This window comes from Hippocampus guttulatus, chromosome 5 (assembly GCF_054856545.1).
Source record: "Hippocampus guttulatus isolate MCC_2025c chromosome 5, RoL_Hgut_1.0, whole genome shotgun sequence".
Taxonomy (NCBI): domain Eukaryota; kingdom Metazoa; phylum Chordata; class Actinopteri; order Syngnathiformes; family Syngnathidae; genus Hippocampus; species Hippocampus guttulatus.
The window spans coordinates 22,845,257-22,868,311 of record NC_141265.1 but is presented as its reverse complement, the minus strand read 5'-3'; the positions used below and the strand labels follow the sequence as shown (position 1 = coordinate 22,868,311).

General features: G+C 43.2%; 1 protein-coding gene across 7 annotated transcripts in view; it reads right to left on the bottom strand.

Moving 5' to 3' along the window:
* pdzd2 (PDZ domain containing 2) overlaps positions 1 to 23,055 on the bottom strand; it is a 106,282-nt gene that overhangs the window by 18,625 nt on the left and 64,602 nt on the right. For 4 of the 7 annotated variants that reach the window (XM_086110510.1, XM_086110514.1, XM_086110515.1 and 1 more), the window contains 10 exons: positions 19,995 to 20,109; positions 18,594 to 18,667; positions 13,407 to 13,623; positions 7,666 to 7,783; positions 7,001 to 7,133; positions 5,993 to 6,080; positions 5,789 to 5,865; positions 4,525 to 4,681; positions 2,904 to 3,676; positions 641 to 785 (listed from right to left, as the gene is read on the bottom strand). In XM_086110510.1, the coding sequence (XP_085966636.1) occupies positions 641 to 785; positions 2,904 to 3,676; positions 4,525 to 4,681; positions 5,789 to 5,865; positions 5,993 to 6,080; positions 7,001 to 7,133; positions 7,666 to 7,783; positions 13,407 to 13,623; positions 18,594 to 18,667; positions 19,995 to 20,109 (1,897 nt within the window). The remainder of the gene's footprint in view (positions 1 to 640; positions 786 to 2,903; positions 3,677 to 4,524; positions 4,682 to 5,788; positions 5,866 to 5,992; positions 6,081 to 7,000; positions 7,134 to 7,665; positions 7,784 to 13,406; positions 13,624 to 18,593; positions 18,668 to 19,994; positions 20,110 to 23,055) is intronic. The other 3 variants (XM_086110512.1, XM_086110511.1, XM_086110513.1) reach the window with 3 other exon arrangements.

Here is a 23,055-nt window from a genome sequence, read left to right as displayed (position 1 = left end):
CCCATTCATCTATGTATCTGTCTGCGTGTCTGTCTGCCTGAATGTCTTATTGCAGGGGTGTCAAACTCATTTTTTTCCTGGGCCAGATTTTAGTTGCAGTTTCCCTTCGAGGGCCATTATGACGGAAATTATATAAAGAAGTCAAGAATAACGGTTTATTCACCTATTGTTTAAGTTACTGAAATGAGGGGTTTGTTAACAAGAAAATGCTTACAGTATCCGTCTTATTTATTACAAATGAGAATTTAGAATTTTGGTTGAGATTTTAGCAAGCATCATGAAAGTTGACATCTTTGATTTGCTTTCGCAGGAAACATAAAATGATGTGGCGGGCCTGATCTGGCCCCCGGGCCTTGAGTTTGACACGTGTCTTAATGTATCACACACGCAGATCAAGTTACCAAAGATGCACAATTAATTTTGTGGGCATCCAGAAGTGTCCCTTGCTTGGTCCATAAACCAAGTTGTTATGGGCTAAGCTACTGCCATATTAAATATAGAAATGCATCCGCGCTACTGCCCTCACCATTTATTACGTTTTTTTCTCCAATGTGAATAAGTGTGTGTGTGTGTGCGCACGTGTGTAGACAAACCCCCCCCCCCCAAAAAAAAATGTGAATTTGTAAGACTTGGGTCGTACCTGAGACAGGTTTTTTAACATCCAAAGACAGTGTTGTGGGAAGGTTATGCATGAGTTCACATAATTCCTGGTACCCACAGGAGCTCACCACTTTTTCAGCAATGGTGACAATCTCATCACCTGGACACAAGACTCCTTTTGATTCCTGAAAGTAGGACAGCAAATAATCATGCTTCGCAAGCAAGGCATAGTATCGCAACTTTTCTTCATTGTCAAAAAATGATACTGTATACATTTTGGAGCAGCATTACAAATTGCAATTGCCTTTGACCATCTGCCAGTGTTTCGTTGCCAAATGTGGTCATTGAAACATGCAGCATTAATTCACTGGGTTGTGAAGAAGCCTGAGCTTGTGGATAAAATACCGACTCCATATATTTGGGCAGTGGCATAATGGTCTCATGAGTGGGGATCGACTGTTGTTTGATGTTTTCTACCAACTTATTGGCGTAGGCAATGCTAGCTAATTGCATATTGCAGTTGCCCTCCTCCCCCACCAAAAAGAAACCCCAAACGTAAATCAAGGCGCTCAAGCTCTTTCATCGTGGTGGAGAGGCGACTCATGCTTGCCTCGAAAGTGCGTTCACGGCATCGTTTTTGCCATGCCCAACCTATCGAGAAAACTGAAATGGTGAAAAATTGTTTGATGATAGACCTCTACAATTCAGTACTTCAGCGTTCTCAATCTTTGAACAAATTTTCAGCAATTATATTCAAACATCCATCCATCCATTCATTTTCCGAACCGCTTAATCCTCACTAGGGTCGCGGGGGGTGCTGGAGCCTATCCCAGCCGTCTTCGGGCAGTAGGCGGGGGACACCCTGAACCGGTTGCTAGCCAATCGCAGGGCACACAGAGACAAACAACCATGCGCGCTCACACTCACACCTATGGACAATTTAGTGTGTTCAATCAGCCTGCCATGCATGTTTTTGGAACGTGGGAGGAAACCGGAGCACCTGGAGAAAACCCACGCAGGCCCGGGGAGAACATGCAAACTCCACACAGGGAGGCCGGAGCTGGAATTGAACCCGGTACCTCTGCACTGTGAAGTCGACGTGCTAACCACCGCACTACCGGGCTGCATATTCAAACATATAGTATAAAATATATTTTATGTTTAGAAACAAATCTCTTCAATCACTTTACAGGGTCTTAAAAAATGACACCCTTCATTTCAAGCCACAGCCTTATTACTCCATCCGACACTCATTACCTCCAGTACATTAATAACAAATTCACACAAAATTGCGCGAGAGAAGAAAATTATTTTAGACCAGCTCCGAAGCATCTTGCCATATTTCCTTTCCACCTGCTCTCCGGGGCAAACAGCACCTTGACCAACCTTCTAATTACAGCTGTGCACGAATCGGCGGTGAGTCGAATTGAGTTGGAAATTGGCTGCCGAAAACGAACGCCGAATTAGAATTTTCGGTTTTGAGTCAGAACGACTCAAAGCATTTTGGCATCACAGAGGACTGTTGGAATGTCACTGACATCTCTGGAAGTTATCTATGTGGGGAGTGCGCATGTGTGACAGTATGTTTGCAAAAACTTTGTACCAACTACTGTGAGCTGCTGAGGCAGGTCAAGAAAGACAAAGAACAAACGCAGGGGTCATCAGTCAGAAGGACTCATCTTGCATCATGACAACGCAAAGCCTCACACAGCAGCCTCAATGGCGCAGACCATCAACGAGCGGTGCTGGGAACTGCTACCTCATCCCCTTTACAGCCCAGACCTTGGCCCTTCAGACTTTCACCTGTTTGGTTCCTTACCAACATTCACGAGAGGCACAAAGTTTGAAAGTGACGATGAAGTCAAAGGGTAGTGAGCGACTGGCTGAGACATCAGTCCAAAGATTTTTACGCTGAGGGAATATGGAAGAATGTACAAAGAGGAGAAAAGTGTGTGACAGTGCTGGGAACTACGTTGGGGGGAAAAAAAAAGAAAAAGAAAAAAGTAAGCTTCTATCTGTATTAGAAGTCCTTGTGTCAAAAAAAAGCTGTTGTGTTTATTTATTTTACTTTATTTTAACTGTTTTGTTAAGCGCTTTGTTACAGCTGCCGCTGTTGTGAAAGCGCTATATAAATCAGCATGTATTGTATTGTATTGTATTGTATTGAATGACCCTCGTATATTGAACATTCTGAAAATTCTTTATATTTTTAATTTAGTCTTCAACGTACATTTTATTACTTTGATTTTTTTAGGCGGTCTACATTAATAGATGTTAAAATGACACCATAAAATGAGACATACCCTTTCGGCCGCACCTCCAGGCTTTAGCCCATTGATGACAACTTTCAGAGGTGATGATATGATCTCCAGGTCCAGGCCAAAAGATTCATCCTTCTTTCTTCTCAGGGTTACAGTCTCAATAGTATAAACACCCAAAATGTCACTTGTACCTCCCTTCATACACTGCTGATTGTTTATCAATCCACTTGCAGTCATGGATTTCTTTCCACACAGTGGGGCATTAGACTGGAATGGATTAGCACTTGAAGCACAAGTAGCGCTGTGGTTTTGCTGCTCAGTGGAGTTGGGAGCTTCAGCACACCTCACAGCTTTGGCCGGCGTCGCCGCGTTATCTTCAGTCTTGGGGGAATGCTTCGATACACACTGTTCATCTTTTTCCGCTGCTTTGTGCTTTGACAGACAACGAATTGGCATAAAGGGTGACTCAGAACTCGGTATTTCATGGCCATTTGGAAAGCCTTTGTGATACTCATTGGAAGAACTATCTAGTGGTGGTGTCACGCCATTGCTTGCACATATCTGTAATTCCTCCCAATTGCTGCGATCGTCTACTTCCAGTGGCATTGCGGCAACTCCACTTGTTGAGTCCTCATCTTTTCTCAGCTTATCCTCACAATCAATGATCATTCGCTGATGAAGAAGTGGGCTCTGCAGCGATGTGGGACTCGACACAACAGTTGGCCGGCCGATTGCATCCTGAGGATGATTAGATTGGACCTGGGTCTTGTCTTGTGATGCGTCACATTGCATTTCGCTTCCAGAAGTGGGAGTTTCTGAGAACAAGAAGGAGCTCAGTATTAAAACAGTACATTTTTTTATGCGTTACACAATTATCTGAACTTGACTAGGGACTTAACATTTTCACTCATTTAACACCTAATTGCCATTTTTGACACTTATGATCAATTTTAGAACCTACCAAAAGAAAGCGTTAACCCTCTTCTTTCATCGGAAAAAACTCCCATTCTACCTTTTACCATTGCATAGTCAACAGTAGTTGAATATTGGTAAGTTTCTTGAAAATACTCATTTTCAAGAAGAAATCTGAGAAAAAGAGCTTTTTGTGAAAGGATGCAGAACTTTCACTTTGGTCTTTTTTGGATGGCATTCGTGGTAACTCAAATATTTAAACAAGGCTTTCCTACTAAATAGCAACATAAACAACACAAAGAGGACACTTTAATTGCAAAATAACAGTTTATTGCAAGATAAACACACCACTAATGTATGACCTGTGCACGAAGTTTTCATGAATGTTGAGCTTTGTGTGTATGCGTGTGTGTGTGTGTGTGTGTGTAGTTCGGTGCCGATATTTTGCCATGTTCTCAACACCACACTGCTTCCGCACATCACCTCACATATAGGATCGCCATACCACACCCCACACCCACTCACACTCTGTGTGACCAAGATCTGATCAAAGCCACTCCTGCCATCTAGTGGTGATTTATCATCCTGAAATCAGCCTTCAGACACACTGAGCAGGTTCCCCATTTATTATCATAAAAAAACTACAAACAAACAAAAAAAACCCCACCAAAAATGTATTGATACATTTTGGTTTTATTCTTTGGTTGTGGGTGCGAACTAAATTGTAATGAAAACATTGTAATCATTTTACCTGGAGGCTGTGATGCGATGTCATCAATGGAGATGTTGCTGGTTTGTTGATTTGCCTCATCTGTCGTTGAGCCCAAAGATTTCGTCAGGAATGGGTGGCTGGCAATATCCGGTGAGAAGTATTGTGATAACTCTTTCTCTGAGCTTAGAGACCCCTGCTGAATTAAATTAGGAGGAAAAAATGGAAAATCAAATGTAAAACACGATTTGTTTTTTTGTCTTCAAAGGTTTTCCACTTTCCAAAGTACACTTTTGAAAAACTCTATGAATGCATATATTTGAACTATTTGACCATATTTCCCAAAGATCATTTTGTGTGAATCAATTCAAACCTGAAATGGGGATCCTTTTGTTGCATTTTAATGCTTCAAATTCATAATTCGAATTTCAGAACCATATATGAATTACATACATTGAATTCATGATAAATATGGCCTATGTGTGCCCTGCGATTGGCTGGCAACCAGTTCAGGGTGTACCCCGCCTACTGCCTGAAGACAGGCAGGATACACTGCCACCCTTGTGAGGATTAGGAGATTCGAGAATGGATGGATACATTTGGAGCAAATTGATGTTTTAAATGACAGTGTGCATCCCACTTAATTTTATATTTCTTTTAACAGAAAAAGACACGTTTCCCTGAATTGGTATGCTAAAATCAACTAATGAATTGGAAAAGAAACAGACATAAGAAACACTTGAATCAGATTTTTTTCCATGTTATTGTGGAAGAAGACCTTTTAAATTCTGAGCTATAGTCCCTTTTTTCCCCTCCTCTGGTAAAATTGATGAGCAATAAATAGTTGTTTTTCTAAGTGCTTAATTTGAGGGCTGAAATAGATTCATTCTATTGCCATTCATTTCAATGTGGGATATTCCCTCCATTTATTTCAAGTTAAAAACAACCTCTCAGAACCAATCAAATTCGGAAGTAGAAGTTCCACTGAAATTGTAAACATATTTCACTCTTCTTAGGCACCCAGCCTTTTTTTTAATGTACAAGCTAGTGAAATCAGATAAGTAAAATGAGCAAAATGCGCTGTGCTAAAGAAATCAAAAATAAACACATTGCTTGTGTGTGTGCGTGAGTGTGTTATTTATTGCTATGACATTCTCTTTCGATGAAATTGTAAATCCGTGGATTGTTTTTGTCTGTATTTTAAGCAGCGAAAAATGTCCACTTTAAGGTTGTTGCTTCTGTCTTTGAAAAGTGCTACAGTGATAAATTTTGCTTGCTTGTCCAAAGAGCCTAAATTAAGACTTACCCTACTGGCCGGCTCAAGAAATCTCTTCATGGTCCAACTAAGGCCAGGTGATCCATCTCTCTTACTTGAAAAACCTGCTGATTAATATACAATTAAGAAAAAATGGACATGCTGTCTGCAGGAGCATTTATGTCAACAAAGTTTTTAGGGGTGCAAGCCTGAATTAACGGAGAGAGAAATACATTTAAGAAAAAGGAATCAGACCTTGGGAATGAGAAGAATGTCGACTCTTGTTCATTTTGCCCTTGTGTGTGGATTGAGCAATGAAATGATCCATCTCCTGTTCTGATACCTGAGAAAACACATTGATTGAGGCATTTTATCAGATTGCATCATGTGGTATATATATTTTTTTATTTTATTAAACTGTAAAACTTAATAATGTGCCTTAGATGAGAACGAATTGTCAATGTAAAGTAAAATAAAAGAGCCACTGGTGGCCTCATACATCATTGTCACAAACATCGTTTTGTGTCAGGTTGGAAGGAAAACTGAGCTGGGACTTTTTGTCCACAGGAGGGAGACAGAAGCCATTCCACACCGCATTGCCAATTTCAAGTCATCCTGGGAATATCCAACAGAGTTTACAGGCTTAACGTGTCTGGTTGGGATAATGCAGAAAGCTGTGAAGTTAAACACCCAATGTCAATGGTCACACCCCTTTGGATTGATAGAAAGTGTTGTTGAAGCTGCAACAGCTGTAAGAGGGCACTACCGACCCTGGAATGTCCTGCTTTGAAGAGTTATACTGTATCTAAAAAGAGCATAAGCAAATAAATTGCAAGAAGTGATACCGCCGCTCGTTCCTACCGACTGCTGTCAGACTGCTGAATGAACATATGTGAAAACCTGTAACCATTGTAAATAGCACAGCCATCTTATGCTGCATATATGCAGTTGCATATATGCTTATATCTATGTCTATAGCTTATATTTATATTGCATTCTATACTGTGTACAGTTCTTTTTCTGAAACATTTACTTGTGCATGCAACACTTGTTTTTTCTTTTCTACCCCCCCCCCCCAATTCTGCTGCTGTAGACTGCAAATTTCCCCAGTGTGGGACAAATAAAGGTTATCTTATCTTAAACACCGACTCTAATGTTAATGCCCTTGATGTGGCAAACTGGCAGAAGGGCAGGGTTCAATTTTAACTTGAAACGAAGAAGTTCACCCAAAAAAATTAACATGCTGAAAAAACCCCCACTTACTTTGGGATTAGGGTGACGACTAATAATGAGACTCACTGGTCCAGGGCCACATTCACTGAGGATGGCGTATGCTTCACTGAGGGCAGCAAAACGAAGACTGACTGAATCCACCTCCAGTATCTGATCTCCCCGACTTATGTGATGAAAGAATAGGTGTCACACAATAGGGAAGTAATATGATTATAATGCTGTAAAAGCATCGATCAATATATCCACAAAACAAATATTTGCTGACGGTTGACAGATGACAAAAAAATTCATAAAAAAATGATGGACTAAGCACTGACGGAAGTGGGTTTTCATCCGGCAGTGTAATTGTCACTACAGGGGTCATGTTCCGATATAACTCCCAGTCCACCACTGACGGACGCCTGTTTTGTTGATGACTGACGGAAACAGGTCCCACCTGTAGCGCATTTGATTGTTTGAGGAGGTTTCTTAGAGAGGAGTGCACTGTATCGAAAAATAATATCGGAGCTAGCATTTCGAAACTAACAAACACTAAGTCAGTACAGTTTCATGAACACAGAGTTAGGTTACCCCTGTGATATATTTTAGCCAAGCTACCAAGTACTAAAATTGGCAAATGAAGTCTGACTCAAGTCAAGTCATGTGACTCATGCCTCCGACCTAATTATTATCGAGAAGAAAACAATTGTTTTTACCTGAGCCTGCCATCCATCTTGGCAACAGACCCCAGAGCTAGGCTATGGATGTAGATGCCAGGAGCAGAGTTATCTGGAGTAAGAAAACAAACTCCAATCCCCAGGCCAACGGCAGGCTCTATGTAAGGAAAAAAGAAGAAATCACACAGGCTGTCTTATTCTTGCAACAACATTATTGAAAGAACCTTTTGGGCAAACGCACACACACACACACACACACACGCACACGCACACACACACACATAGGTGCCCGCACACGTGCATATGCGTAATCACCAACAGTATTTGGAATTAATCACCTCATTGGATCATACCCATATTGCACCAGCAAGCGTCTGCTCTGGTATAAACATCATGAATTTACGCTTGAATTATTTATGGAATGTAAAAATCAATGATGAAACAATTTAAGATCATAGTTCGTTCAACTTTGATGACATTTTGCAGCATGTACCCGATTTCCTGAAATGTTTTTTTAATGATGGAGGATTTTAAATTGACGGAGATAATGTGGCCTTAAAGTTTGGAGCTGACAATATTTAGTGTATTTTAGAATCACAAATTAGTTACGAAAGTTAGTTCTATCTCCAATAGATTAGTTCTATCTACAATTAGAGTTATGTATAATTTTTGGGAGAAAACATCTTGCACAAAGGCGAGGGGACAATTTTCTTTTTATGCACAGATATGTACTGTACTTCCGTGTCATCTTTCGAGTATAAAAAGTAACAAAAATGGTGCACTCTGTTTTCATGCACGTTATTTCCACGAGGGACATTTCTTGATCCGAATAACCATTCAAAGTCTTCCTCCATGACTCTTTCTGTCTTCACTGTATGTACAGTATGTATGCAAAAAGCACCCTTAGGGGCACTATTTAATACCCTTAAATGAATACAAAATAATGGCAAGATCTTTGACAGCTTTGTTTGTATTTTTATATGTAACCGGGTGTTTGAACACTTCAGCTCATATGCAGCAAAATAAGTTTTTATTGAAAATAATCACACAGAGCCAGGCTGGCGAGTAGTGTTGTCGCTCCAGCATTGCTAGATTTTTCTCGACCAGAAACTGTTGGAGCCTCATGGCATTGGCAGAGGGGATGTTATCATGGTGAAGCAGCTACGAGTTGTTCCACCACAACTCTCGCCTGTTCTCAAACACGGAACTAGGTAAACTGCAGGAAATTGAAGGGGAAAACTCATACAGTCAAACCTCAGTTTTCGAACGTCTCTGTTCTCGACCAAATCGGTTTTCGACCAAAAAGTTTGAGTTTCAATGCCTCAGATGACGACCGAATTTCGGCTCTCGAACAAACTGAGCGCACTTGATTGCGTCACTTGAGTACTCTCGCCTTCCTTACACGAGGAAGTGACACTTCCAAGGCCAAGGCCAAGGACTTGGAAATTTTTCCGAGGCAAGGCCAAGGCCAAGGACTTGAGAAATTTTCCCAGGCCATGGCCAAGGACCAAGGACTTGCCTCCGAGGCCAAGGCCAAGGACCAAGGACTGATTTTGAAGCTGAGGCCTAGCCGAGGACATGTATAAAACAAAGCTATCATACCACTTGGCAGGTCTTCATGATTTGCAACACCCCTCCATCATAACCCCTTGCACTCCCTAACGCTTGAATGAAGTGTTTTTATTCAAAGAGTAGAACAGTTAGGGTACGTGTTATTCATACTGAGAAAAACAAAAATAAAAGCATATGATATACATACATTTATGAATTAATGTTTTAGTGCAGGGCGGCCCGGTAGTCCAGTGGTTAGCACGTCGGCTTCACAGTGCAGAGGTACCGGGTTCGATTCCAGCTCCGGCCTCCCTGTGTGGAGTTTGCATGTTCTCCCCGGGCCTGCGTGGGTTTTCTCCGGGTGCTCCGGTTTCCTCCCACATTCCAAAAACATGCATGGCAGGTTGATTGGACGCTCTAAATTGTCCCTAGGTGTGAGTGTGGGCGTGGATGGTTGTTCGTCTCTGTGTGCCCTGCGATTGGCTGGCAACTGATTCAGGGTGTCCCCCGCCTACTGCCCGAAGACGGCTGGGATAGGCTCCAGCACCCCCCGCGACCCTAGTGAGGATCAAGCGGTTCGGAAAATGGATGGATGGATGGATGTTTTAGTGCAGTAGTTTCTTAATATGAAGTCAATCAACACTCAACAGGCATGACATGGCACGGAAGACAAATTGAGAAATGGCTTTGCATAGAAGTCAATCACTGAGTGCAGAAAAAGCGGTAATCTCTGCAGTGATAATTTTACAGTTTACTGGCAGCAAGTCCCAGGGACTCGCTGATCAGAAAAGTATGAATGCCATTATGCATTGAGAGAGTCACAAATTTCGAATTCTGAAATGGTCTACTTATTCAATTGCATATGAATAACACAAACAACAACATATACATACAATTATAAACAAATGCTGCAAAATTTTAAATAATTCAGGAGCAGGCCTGAGGATTTCGGAAATTCATGGTAACCGTTTTTCGGTTCCGTCGGATTACCCAATGGGAAACCACGGTAACTAATGTTGGGTTCCGTAAACCTTCATCATGGGAACCCATTTTTCTATTTTGACTGATATTCATAATCAAGAATTCTGACACTCAAAAGTATCATGTTTCAAGGGTAAATGTTTGAAAACGATGCATTAACAATGAACATTACATCAGCAGCTGTGTACTCCTTCCAAAAAAAAAAAAAGGATCAAAAACTGGTGTACTCATGTGGCATCATCAGAGTATTTTTTCCAATCTCACACTGCAAAGATTATTTTACTGGTAATCATTAATACAAGTAAGTATTGATGTGGCTTGACATCCTCTTCCCAAGACGATGCATGTGTAATCTACAATCAATTTGACGAAAGAATTTAACACACATCATCATGAGTTCTACCAACAGTTAACATTAGCATTACTACACCTTGTGACAAATGTTTTATTCATAAAGTTACCATGCTACAACCAGTAAATTATAGAATAACCAATCCTGTTTCATAATATTTTTCATAACGATTAGCCTACAAATCTAATGACCAACTTGCCTCGTAATCGTGCCTCTCGTCGTATCTTGCTCTCGTGTTCTGTGCATACATTCCAGGTGAGTTTAGTGATACGCCCTTTGGACGATTCATACGAAAAATCAGACTGGCATTCCCATTTCTTAAATGTCGTAATTAGTAGACCTTGGTGAGGTTTTTTTTCGCCGCCATCTCAAACTTTCATGCGTGCGATTCCTCAGTTTGCGGACTAAAATGGCAACCCGCATGCGCACATAACGTCATCTGTTGCAACCCCCCCCCCCCCCCCCCAACACTGAAAACAAAACAAAACGAAAGTAAATTAGAAGAAAGACACTCACACACCACACCACAAACACACATAGAGGCACAGTGAAATCGCGTTGATCACAGTCAACTCGGGTGCGGTGACTTTTATGGTTAAACTATTTTTCGGTACCTTTAAAATGACGCCACGGAAACGACACGCTACCGGTAACGATTGTTACCGTGAAATCCTCAGGCTTGCCGTAGTTTTTTTTGGTTGTTTATTTGTTTTGACTGAGAAATTTCCTTGCGTCCCAAAAACGCACAATATTTGGAACTGTGCGTCCCGTGGGAAAATTATGCGTCTAGGACGCGGGACGCAGAGGTAACGAGATGGCTGAATCTCTAAACATTCTCTGAGTACTACTATGATTACCACTACCACTAATACTTCATTAATTAATTTAATACCTTCAACTTCAAAATAATAATAAATAATTAAATCAACCATGATTTTAAACTATGTATTATCAATATTCATTATTCCAAACATGAGAAAGCATTCAGCAAACATAACTGGAATAGAGCAAAAGGACTCCAAATCCCAACGGCCAAACCCGGAAGTGAAGTGCATTATTGACTCCAGCTGTAACGCAAATTACTTGGTTCAAACAAACATTCTAGTGCGACCGCACAAATGTGACAACTGTGCAAAAATAACTACTGTATTTTCACGACCATTCGGCGCACCGTAATGTTGGGCGCAGTCTCATTAACGGGTGCTATTTCTGTATTTGACACATAGACAAAACGCACTGTATTATTGGGCGCAGTTTTACAGTGGAAAAACATATGCCAGCTTAAACATACGGCATGCATGCGCGCACGCTAAAAACACGTTAGCTTGAAGCATACGGTAGCATGCCAAGACATGAATACACGCTAAAAACACGTTTTTAAAAAGGCAACGGAAGCAAAACTGAGTTCGGTTGTATTTTATTTAGCCATCGTACAATGTACTCACGTTTTTCGATCAATCATCACCCAGAAATCCATCAAAGTCCTCATCCTCTGTATCAGAATTGAACAATTGTGCAAGTACCGGTAATCCATCAAAAACGCCGGGTTCCCTTTTGTTGTCAGAGTCACTCTCATTGCCATGTGGCTCCACAGAAATGAGCCACATCGCTTTGTTCAAGCTTTGCCAAAAGCTTGAACAACAGTACTAGCAGACACGTTCGTCCAAGCAGCCACAATCCATTCGCAAATTGTGGCGTAACTCGCCCGGCGCTGCCTCTCACTCTTTGTAAAGTTGTGTTTGCCATCGATCATCCATTGTTCCCATGCCGCTCGCAACTTTACTTTGAACGCCCGGTTGATGCCGATGTCCAGCGGTTGGAGTTCTTTAGTCAAGCCTCCGGGAATAACGGCAAGCTCAGAGTTCATTTGCTTGACTTGGTTTTTCACCGCTGCTGTGAGATGGGCACGCATGCCAAAAGCATAACCGATGGCTTGAAGTTTGAACTGAGCTTCGTAGGCGTGTCTCTTTGTAGAATTTATTTTCGGGGGTTCTTAGAAACCAAAACCGAAGTTGTTTTGCAATAATGCACATAGCCACACTCTATACAGGTGTTGGTACCTGCTTGGGGCGTCCCTTTAGCGTCCATTTACACGCCCACCCTTCACTCATTGGCGGACTTCTCCGCCGCATGCCTGTCCTCACTCACGTCCGCCTTTTCTCTCTCTCTCTCCATATATGTATATATACACGCCCACCCTTCACTGATTGGCCGACTTCTTTGCCGCATGGCTGTCCACACTCACTCCCGCCTTTTCTCTATATAAACAGCGTGTCGACTGTCAGTCATGTTTTTGGAACTCAGCGCATACACTAGACGCTCCGCATTACAAGGCGTCCTGTCCATTTTGGAGAAAATTTAAGACTTTTAATGGCGCCTTATAGTCGTGAAAATACGATAAATAAAAGACACCACTGTTACAGAAAGGCTTTACACGCTATTTAAACTGCCGATCGCGAACGGAACGAACCGTGATTGAAACTAACTGTGATGCCGCTCTTTACAGTTGGACTGAGTGTCAGTGGCGGCCCCGCCCCTCTTAAAGCGCCAGATAAAGTCATCAACGTGGGTTTCCCTGGATGGATTTTGTTTGATTTCTTTATGATTTTTGCGGTCCTCTGGCCCACTTTATACCTGTGGACGAAGGATTAGAGGCTCTAATCCCTCGTTGTGTCCGAGGACCGGCAACCCGAGGCCAAGGCCAAGGCCAAGGACTTTACTCCGAGGCCAAGGCCAAGGACCAAGGACTTGACTCCGAGGCCAAGGCCGAGGACCAAGGACCGCCCTTCGGTCTTCGAGGCCAAGGACCGGCTCGAGGAACACATCACTGATAGCTACATATCAGTTTCATTATATGGAGTGCTGTAATCCAAAAATGAAGAAAAACAAGCATTACCTTTATCAAGTGTGACCTCCATGATGATGCAGTCTTTTGGACCAGGACCCCTTTGGCCATCAGTCTCATCAATCCCAAAGGGAAGAGGTGTTCCCTCACTGGTATTGGAGTTGGGTGAGCTGGAACGGCTACGGATACTTGGGGTTGCACAGGGTGTAAGACTAGGGCTCCGCAGGCGAGTTCGAATTGTCAGAGTCACAACACCTTTTTTGAGTTGCTAGAGGAACAACAGAAAAGTGTCCAATACTGAGAAATTAAACATATGTGCTTCCTGTACTTACATTCCAGGCGAGAGGCCAATTTATTGCAGGTGGCAAAATTAGTATTTAAATCCAAACATAAACAAAACACATTTAATGGCATTTAATTATCAGTTACCCTAAACAGGCTGCAAGACAGTTGCAGAGTATATATAGACCAGGGGTGGCCAAGCCGCAGCTCCCGAGCTTTCACACGACAAGCGTCAAAAACGCCTCGGCAGTGGCGATGCCATTCAAACAAGGCGCCAACTACACAGAAGTACTACGTTAGCCTATCATCAATCCTGTTACTTGATTGACATAGAGGACAACCAATCAGATGACTGCATCACCGCTCAGGCGCAAACGACGCTAAGCGCTAAGCTAGTCAGCGAATTACCTCTGATTTTAAGGCAGGGGTGCCCAATACTTCCGGGTTGAGTGAACGCTGGCGCGTTTTGGCTGCCGCTGCTCTCCCACTAACTTTTGTGTTTTACGGTGTTTTTACTGTGTTTCTACGCTCGATTTTTTTACTGTTTCGCACGGAATCACTATCATCATCTCACAGTCATTCCACACTTGTGTTTTTACGCTCGATTGTTTTACTGTTTCGCACGGAATCACTATCATCATCTCACAGTCATTCCACTCCAGCCCCCATCCACGCCTGCCTCGCACTCTCAACCATCTTCGACTGTTTTCGTCCCGGCGTCTCAGCGTCCTACCTGCTCGGCTCTTGGACCAGGGGGTCGGCAGGGCCTGTGTCTGGGTTCTACTGTTGTGGATCAACCTGTCGCTCCTCCATCGACCTGTCGAGGGTCTGCTCCAGTACTCGGTGGCTGAGCTCCTTAGGCTCCGCTTCCAATGGCTGGGCCCTCCTCCTGCTCTACACCTGCTCCCGGACATCGTTCGCTTTCCTTCCCGGAAATACATTCACCGTGGGTCTCGTCTGGGCTTCTGCCTCAACCGAAACAACACCATCACCTCCTTCTGGTCTTCCTCCCGTCGGCCATCCAGAAACGCCGGCCGATCCATCGACCATCGTGCGTTAGCCGGCTTGGCTAGGTCGGCTAACGGTCCCCGCAGCAGCGAGACTGCCGCCGTCAACTTCGGGCTACTTAACATCCGTTCGCTTACTGGGAAGGGTAATCTCATTCAAGATATCCTCACGGACCGTGAGCTTTACATTCTCTGTTTGAATGAAACCTGGCAAACTCCCGGGGACTTCTCACAGCTGAACGATTCCACTCCCCCGGGATTTGTTTACAATTGTTTACATTTCCAAGCCCCGCGATTCTGGTCGTGGAGGAGGTCTCGCGATACTATACCGCGAGAAGTGGAAAGTACTTCCAGTTTCTCTCCCTCCACTTTCCTCCTTTGAATGCCTTGCCTGTCAAATATCCGGATCCATTCCCACGATTATTGCCACCGTGTACCGCTCACCCAAACCCCACCGTGACTTCTTAAATGAACTGTCTGCTGTCCTCACCCATCTCTCCTCTCTGTCACCAAATGTAATAATCCTGGGAGATTTTAATATACATATGGACAACACTGCTCTTCCTCTCACCATTGACTTCACTTCTTCACTTAACAGTTTTGGTTTTGATCAATTTGTAGATTTTCCCACACACATCAAAGGTCACACCCTGGATCTGATCTGCTGCTCTGGTATTTCCCCCTCCAACTGTACTGCTGACGAACTTCCAATAACGGACCACTTCCTTATCTCATTCAACATTACGCTCGAGCTCTCAACTGCCAAATCACCCCGGACCATCGTTTACCGTAATATTAAAGACATTAACATTGACTCTCTCACTGCATGGCTGACCACCCTGACTCCGGACATTGATTCCACTCCTGATGATTTGGTTTTCCGATATAACTCTGGTCTCATCAGCATCCTCAATACGCTCGCCCCTTTCAAGTCCCGCTCTGTCCTTTTTACTCGGTCTGCCCCTTGGTTCACTCCTCATCTCCGTTCCTTGAAATCCCAAACCCGGCAGCTTGAGAGATTTTATAGGAAAACCGGTCTCACTGCTCACAAGGACATCTACGCAGCTCAACTATCCCTCTACAAGGATTCCATCTCTCAAGCAAAATCACATTACTACTCTGGACTCATCTGCTCCAATGCTGGAAATACAAAGACTCTCTTTTCCCTTTGGAACAGAATCACTCAACCCCCTGACTCCCTACCACCTCACTTTTATTCTCGTGACACCTGCAACGCACTTCTCCTCTTTTTCAACGAAAAAAATCAACAAAATCCACCAGCATCTGGGCTCCTCTGTACCTTTCCCCTCCTCTGACATTCTCACCCATTGCAAACTGTTCTCTTCTTTTGAACTCCCCCATCTCTCATTAATTTCAGACCTCATCATTAAATCCAAGACTTCCTCCTGTCAGCTCGATCCCCTCCCCACAGTTCTGGTCAAATCCTGCCTACCTTCTCTGCTTCCCTTCATCTCAGCCATTATCCATTCCTCTCTGTCGACTGGAATTGTTCCTATGCTCTTCAAAACTGCAGCTGTCATCCCAATCCTGAACAAACCCAGTTCAGATCCCAATGACTTCAATAACCTACGCCCCATTTCCCATCTTCCCTTCATTTCTAAAATTCTTGAGAAAACTGTCGCCTCTCAGCTCCACTCCCACCTCACCGACAATAGTCTTTATGAACAATTCCAGCCCTCATAAAAATCACAAACGATCTTCTCATGGCAGCAGACTCTGGCCTAATCTCCATCCTCATCCTCCTTGACCTGAGTGCAGCCTTCGACACAATCGCTCACCCCATCCTCCTCAACAGACTTTCTACCATAGGCATCACCAACACCCCTCTACGTTGGTTCCACTCATATCTCACTGGCCGCTCTCAGTTCATTCAACTTAATTCTTTTATTTCACAATCCCTCCCCGTCTCTTCTGGTGTTCCCCAGGGTTCTGTCCTAAGTCCGCTCCTTTTCATTATCTACCTCCTTCCGCTCGGAAACATTTTCCGCAAATTTGGCTTACACTTTCACTGCTATGCGGATGACACCCAGCTCTACCTCTCCAGCAAACCCGATGCTTCTCTTCCACCCTCATCCCTCTCTCACTGTCTCTCAGAAATCAAATCTTGGTTGACCCATAATTTCCTCAAGCTAAACAGCAATAAAACAGAGGAGTTCTGTTTTATTGTTGTTTAGCTTACTCGTCGGTACCAAATCTACTCTAAACAAAGCCGACAGTTTCTCCCTCATAATTGATAATGCCACTATATCTCCTTCCCCCCAGGTGAAGAGTCTGGGTGTCATCCTTGACAGTTCACTATCCTTTCACTCCCACATCAATAACATTACCCGGTCCGCTCATTTCCACCTTCGCAATATAAACCGCCTCCGTCCCTCACTCACTCCTCACACCACTGCTATCCTTGTTCACAGTCTCGTCACTTCCCGTATTGACTACTGTAACTCACTCCTCTTCGGTGTCCATCAAAAATTCCTCCATAAACTTCAACTTGTTCAGAATTCAGCAGCCCGGATCATCACGAGAACCCCCTCCTTCCATCATATCACCCCCATCCTCCGACAGCTCCACTGGCTTCCTGTCAAATTTAGAATCAACTTCAAATTACTTCTCTATACATTCAAAGCCATCCATAACCTTGCGCCCCCCTATCTGTCAGATCTTCTTCAAATCTCCATTCCCTCTCGCTCACTCAGGTCCTCATCCTCCCTCCACCTTTTTCTACCCTCTGCCCGTCTCAGTACAATGGGGTGCAGAGCCTTCAGTCGCTCTGCACCCAAACTCTGGAACTCACTTCCTCCCAACATTCGTAATATTGACTCTCTTTCCATATTCAAAACCCAGCTCGAAACCCACCTATTCAGACTTGCCTATCCGCCTTAAATTCTTTCTTTCTTTGTTTATTATTATTTTATCTGTGTTTTACTATTGCTCTTGGTTGTACAGTGTCCTTGAGTGTTATGAAATGCGCTTGCAAATGTGATGTATTATTATTATTATTATTATTATTATAATACGTCGATCAGAATCGACCGGGAGCCAGCGAACTGGTCCCAAGTCGACCGCAAGGGGTGGGAGGAGGAAATTGGTGGGGAAAAAAAAAGATTTGTTTGTTTGTATCTTTAGCTTTCATTCATTTTTGTCCCGTTTCGACTGTTGCTCATCGTGGTGTGCATGCATATGTGCGCGAGTGCCCTGGTGGGCACCCACGTGAGTGCGTGAGTACGTGCGAGCACGCGTGTTTGAGTGTGTGTGTATGCTTGCACGCGTGCGATCAGGTCGTTCGTGAGAAGTTGGTCGCTTCTAAAGTCGATCTTTGGCCAAAAAAGTGTGTGTGTGCATGTGTGTGGGTGCGTGTGCGTGTGTGCACGCGCGTGGGCGAGGAAGGGTATGATGTGGCTCTTTGCAGTAACACAGTAAAAAAAATTGGCTCTTCGTCTCTGACTGGTTGGCCACCCCTGATATAGACAAACAACCAGAAGTGCACAATTTACAAAATGTTGCCGGTCTGTCATTCATTAGTAGCAGAAATGGGCAATTTACAAAAGTTTACCCGTCTGTCATCCTCAGTCTATCATTTTTTTCAAGCCTAACCAAACTTCTAATCGTCAGTCGATCAGTCCGTCATGTTATTTTAACCGCACTTCAATCATCGCTTCCGTCAGTAAAATTCACCAGTCTGCCAGTTTATCTATCATCATTTACCATTTTAATCAAATTGCATTTTCCATCTGCTAGCTAGACGATGACATTTTGAGGGGAGGAGGGTGACCTATTGACAGAAGTGTGGTTAAAATGAAATGGCGGACTTCATCGTTATCTTGAAATAACGATGAATTGGTGCCCATCCCGCTGACAAATGACACACCAGCAAAATTTTGGAAATTACCCACCTCTGAGTTTTACATTTTAATTCAATGAGACCAATGACCTTGAAAGTCTGGATAGCTTGTTGATGGGTCATTCCTTGGAGAGACTCTCCATTTACCTCCAGAATCTCATCTCCTATGAAAAAATAGAACACAATACTTTGAGATTTCATTTAAGACTGTTAAACTCATTTCATCCATCTATCCATTATCTGAAACTGCTTAATCCTCACAAGGGTCGTGAGCGTGCTCTGGAGCTTATTCCAGCTGTCTTCAGGCAGTAGGCGAGATACACCCTGAACTGGTTGCCAGCCAATCGCAGGGCAGACATAAGGGGTGTTCACACGGCAACTTTTGCTGTGGTGCAGCACCGGGGCTGCCCCTGTAGAGCGTTCATACGTACAAAATTACACCGGTGTAGCGCCTGAAAACAGCTTAAACCGGAGCAAATTTAACCCTGCTCAAGCAGGTGGTTTAAAAATTTGCTCCGGAGTAAGTGCTCGTTTGCCGGGCAGCACCGATGTAAAATGGTACGTGTGAACGCTACAGGGGTAGACTCGCTACACATGAAAAGAGTTGATCACATACGGGTAGAATGCGTTGCTTTCGTGCTCTGTTGTACTTCCGTCATCTTTCCTTTTGTAGGAGACTGCACTGTCTCGGAGTTGTTTGTGTAGTTTGTTCCTCTGTTGTGTGTTCACACCACCCCCCCATCCAATTTAATTTGTGATTTCCTCTCTTGATTTTCTGTTTGGCGCATTATGTTTGCTTTTCTGAGTGACATTGAAGTCATCGTTGACTTACGTTTTCGGGGACGGTCATTGAAAGCCTCTCGAGCAGAAGGCACGGAGACAGAAAAGGACGTGCCTGTAGTTGCTTGAGTTAAACAAATTAACTAAGTGTATGTGTTTTAAAAAGAACCAACAGAACCGCTCTTTGTTTTATTTCTGTATTAATACTATCGTATTGCACGGCCGCAGAAACTGCCGTGTGAACGCAAGTGGGACTGAACCGGGGTAAATACGCTTCTCTTTAGTCAGCAGCTTTTTACGTGTGAACGCTCCACAAAATTTGCACCGGTGTAAGATATACCGCGACAAAATATGTCGGTGCAGTACCGATGCAAATGTGTGCCGTGTGAACACCCCTATAGACGAACAACCATAGACACTCACACTCAGGCTGAGGGATAATTTCAAGTGTTCCATTAACCTACTATGCATGTTTTTGGAATGTGGACTACCCGGAGCAAACCCACACAGGCACGGAGAGAACATGCAAACTTCACAGAGGACAGGAATATAATAATATATACCGTAAAACATATTTCCGTATATATTTCCTGTGTTCCATAATAGAAGTGTCCATAGCATTCGTAGAAAAAAAACAAACTGATTTGTCACGGTCAAATTACCTAACAGTTTTATTTTAGGCGGGTAAACAATAGGTAAGAGAAAGGTTACCCTCTTTTAGGCGTCCATCAGCAGCTGCAGCACCATGAGAGAAAATGGTCTTCACAAAAATTCCCATTTGACCACGAGATGAATCCTGGCCACCAACAATACTGAATCCTAGGCACTAAGAAAATACATTGCAAAAATTATTGCAAATATGAATCGCAAACGCACAATTGGAGTGTAATGATTGTGGTTTTATAAGGTATTTCAGAAGAATTTTAGGAAGAGGATAATGTTATCTCTTCAGAATATACAGTACATTGTCAAGATCGCTGAAGTGCTTTTTTTTTTATCTTGGTATCACTGAAGTGGACAAGTAACTGTATCTTACACACACACATTTTGTAAGTTAAAAAAAACAACAACAATAGAAAGTTGCAGATAGCAATGTATCCCACATCCTCAAATTGTTCATCATGTACCTTACATCTATTTACCATAAAAGTACTCTCGTCCAGTGTTTTTCAATCTTTTTCAAGGGAAGGCACATTTCTTTCATTGAAAAAAATCCCGCAGCACACCACGACCTGGATGTGAAAAAATCTTATTTTAACAATTTGGTGTTATATTGTTACGATAAGCGTTTTTTAACATTGAAAATTAACACAATACTATACACATTGAGTAGGAATCAAATCAACATCAATCCAATATTTAGTGCATTCGTTTTAATGGCAAGTAAAATATAGTCAATTTGAACGTTAACTTGCTCAGGGTCTGATTTTTTTCTGTGTGACAGCCGGTTCTTTTTCTCCCGGTCGTATGCGCTGTCTCGCAATATTGAAGCAATTCCTTTTCCCATCTTGAGTCTTTATATAATTCCAACATTATTCAAATGACTTTTCTGCTGAATGTGTCGCTTGAGGTAGTCCAGCTTCCGTTTTGTCCATCCGAAAATTTGCTTTGCTTTGCTGCATGTTTTGCAGAGCAGACCTTTCTCATTCGAAAAAGAAAATATCTCACCCAGTTTCACTGCTTGTTCTTCTATTTGCACATACAGTGAAACTCCTCGACAACGAAACCTACATGGGTGAAAATACCCCCAAGTGTGAAAAGATTTTCATGCATGAAAGCCATTCCCACTTTTCTGCTCCCCCTACAACGAAAAATCGCCCTGTTCCGTTATACGGAATCTGTTTCTCTGCTCTTGCCTCGTGACGAGATTCACGACAACGAAAACAAGTCTTCGGCAAAAGTCTAATCCAGGGGTGCCCAAACTTTTTGGACCAAAGATCTACTTTTCGATCAACTAACCTCCCGGGATCTACCCTTACTGGCACGCGCGCGCGCGCACACACACACACAGACACGCACGCACGCCATGATGAGAAACAGCCTAAAACTGAGGCATGCGATGCACTTTTGCAGCCTGTTAACTATCGTAGCTCACACGTACCGTTTTAAAGTGCTTCCCTGGGCCCTCCTAGATTCCTGTTGTTTGGCCGTGCCCTCGGTGAATTGCACACGAAGCAAACTCTGAATGAGAATAATGACGATAAAAGATAGAGCGCAACAGCTCTGATCACAAGCTGCAATTGCAGACTGCTGAGTGCTGACAACGTCCAATGACGTAATCACGCGCCACCATAAATTCAAGATTTACCTGCTTTATTTTATTTTTTTAATTTTTTATTTTGTGAAAATGAGCCTGATAGGATGATTAGGGTGCAGCATACATTAACACAAAAATATATATATTACTAACATGTACAAAGACACACAAATGGTCGTTTGTTTTTTTTCTGCTCGCCTCTCCTCGGATCTACTTGGGACCTGTCTTAGATCTACCGGTAGATCAGGATCTACGTAATGGGCACCCCTGGTCTAATCCAACCTCAGCCAACAGCGACTCCTACTGCTTCGCTCCAAAACTGCAACAGCAACCACCACACTGGTTTACACATGTGCTTCTCTCTCATTAGCGCTCCAGTTAGCGTAAGGTTTATAGCCTTCGAGAGCTACCTATGGCCATCGAGGACTACGAAGCGTGCCGTGGCTGTTTTTAGCATGATAACAAGTAAAGCATTCGAGGAAACGTTCGTTTATTTGAATGTCCGTTGAGCCACGGGATGCTTCGTAGTCCTCGATGGCCCCATAGTTAGCCATAGTATCTACACACATAGACAGTGAGGTTCCTCTTGGCCAATCGGAGACCAGGATGATGCTCGGTAAGCCAATGATGGAGCAGCTATGAGTATGTTGAGTCCAGGAAACTCACAGCTGTGACCGAAATAAACATCGTTCACTATGTAAACCAGTGTGGTGGTTGCTGTTGCCTTTTTTCGAACGAAGCGGTAGAGGTCGCTGTTGGATAAGACTTCGTTGTAGTGAATGTCTTCGCGAGGCTGGAGCAGAGAAAATGATTTCGTATAACGCAACAGGGGGGTTTTCATCGTATGGGGGGCAGGAGAATGGGAATTGTGTTCATGATGAAGATTTTTTCACATAAGGGGGTATTTTCGCCCATGTACGTTTCGCTCTAGAGGAGTTTCACTGTACATGATTACTCTTCCAGTCGATCGACCGCACAGGCATACATTTTGTATAATTTCCCACGGCACACCTGACAATATCTTGCGGCACACTGGCACAAGGTTTTAAAAACACTGCTCTAGTCTATATACTATGCCCACCAACCAAAACACTCCATCTCTCTATTGTAGCCAGTATAAATTTGGGAGTGATCTGATTAAGATGTTTTTTTTTTTTAAATAAAAGTGGTGTAAATACCAAATTTTAAGTAAAATGATTGATGATGACTGAAAGGCAGCACAATGATCACAGTGCAGAAGTCATGGGCTCAAATCCGGCCCCAGCCTTCCTGTGTGGAATTCATATGTTCCCCCTGTGCCTGTGTGGGTTTTCTCCGGGTACTCTGGTATCCTCCCACATTCCAAAAACATGCATAGCAGGTTAACGGAGCACTTTAAATTCTCCTTAAGTGTGATTGTGAGTGTGAATGGTTGTTTGTCGATGTGTGGTTTGCGATTGGCTGGCAACCAGTTTAGGGTGTACCCCATTTACTGCCCGAAGACAGCTGGGATAGGCTCTAGCATGCCCACGACTG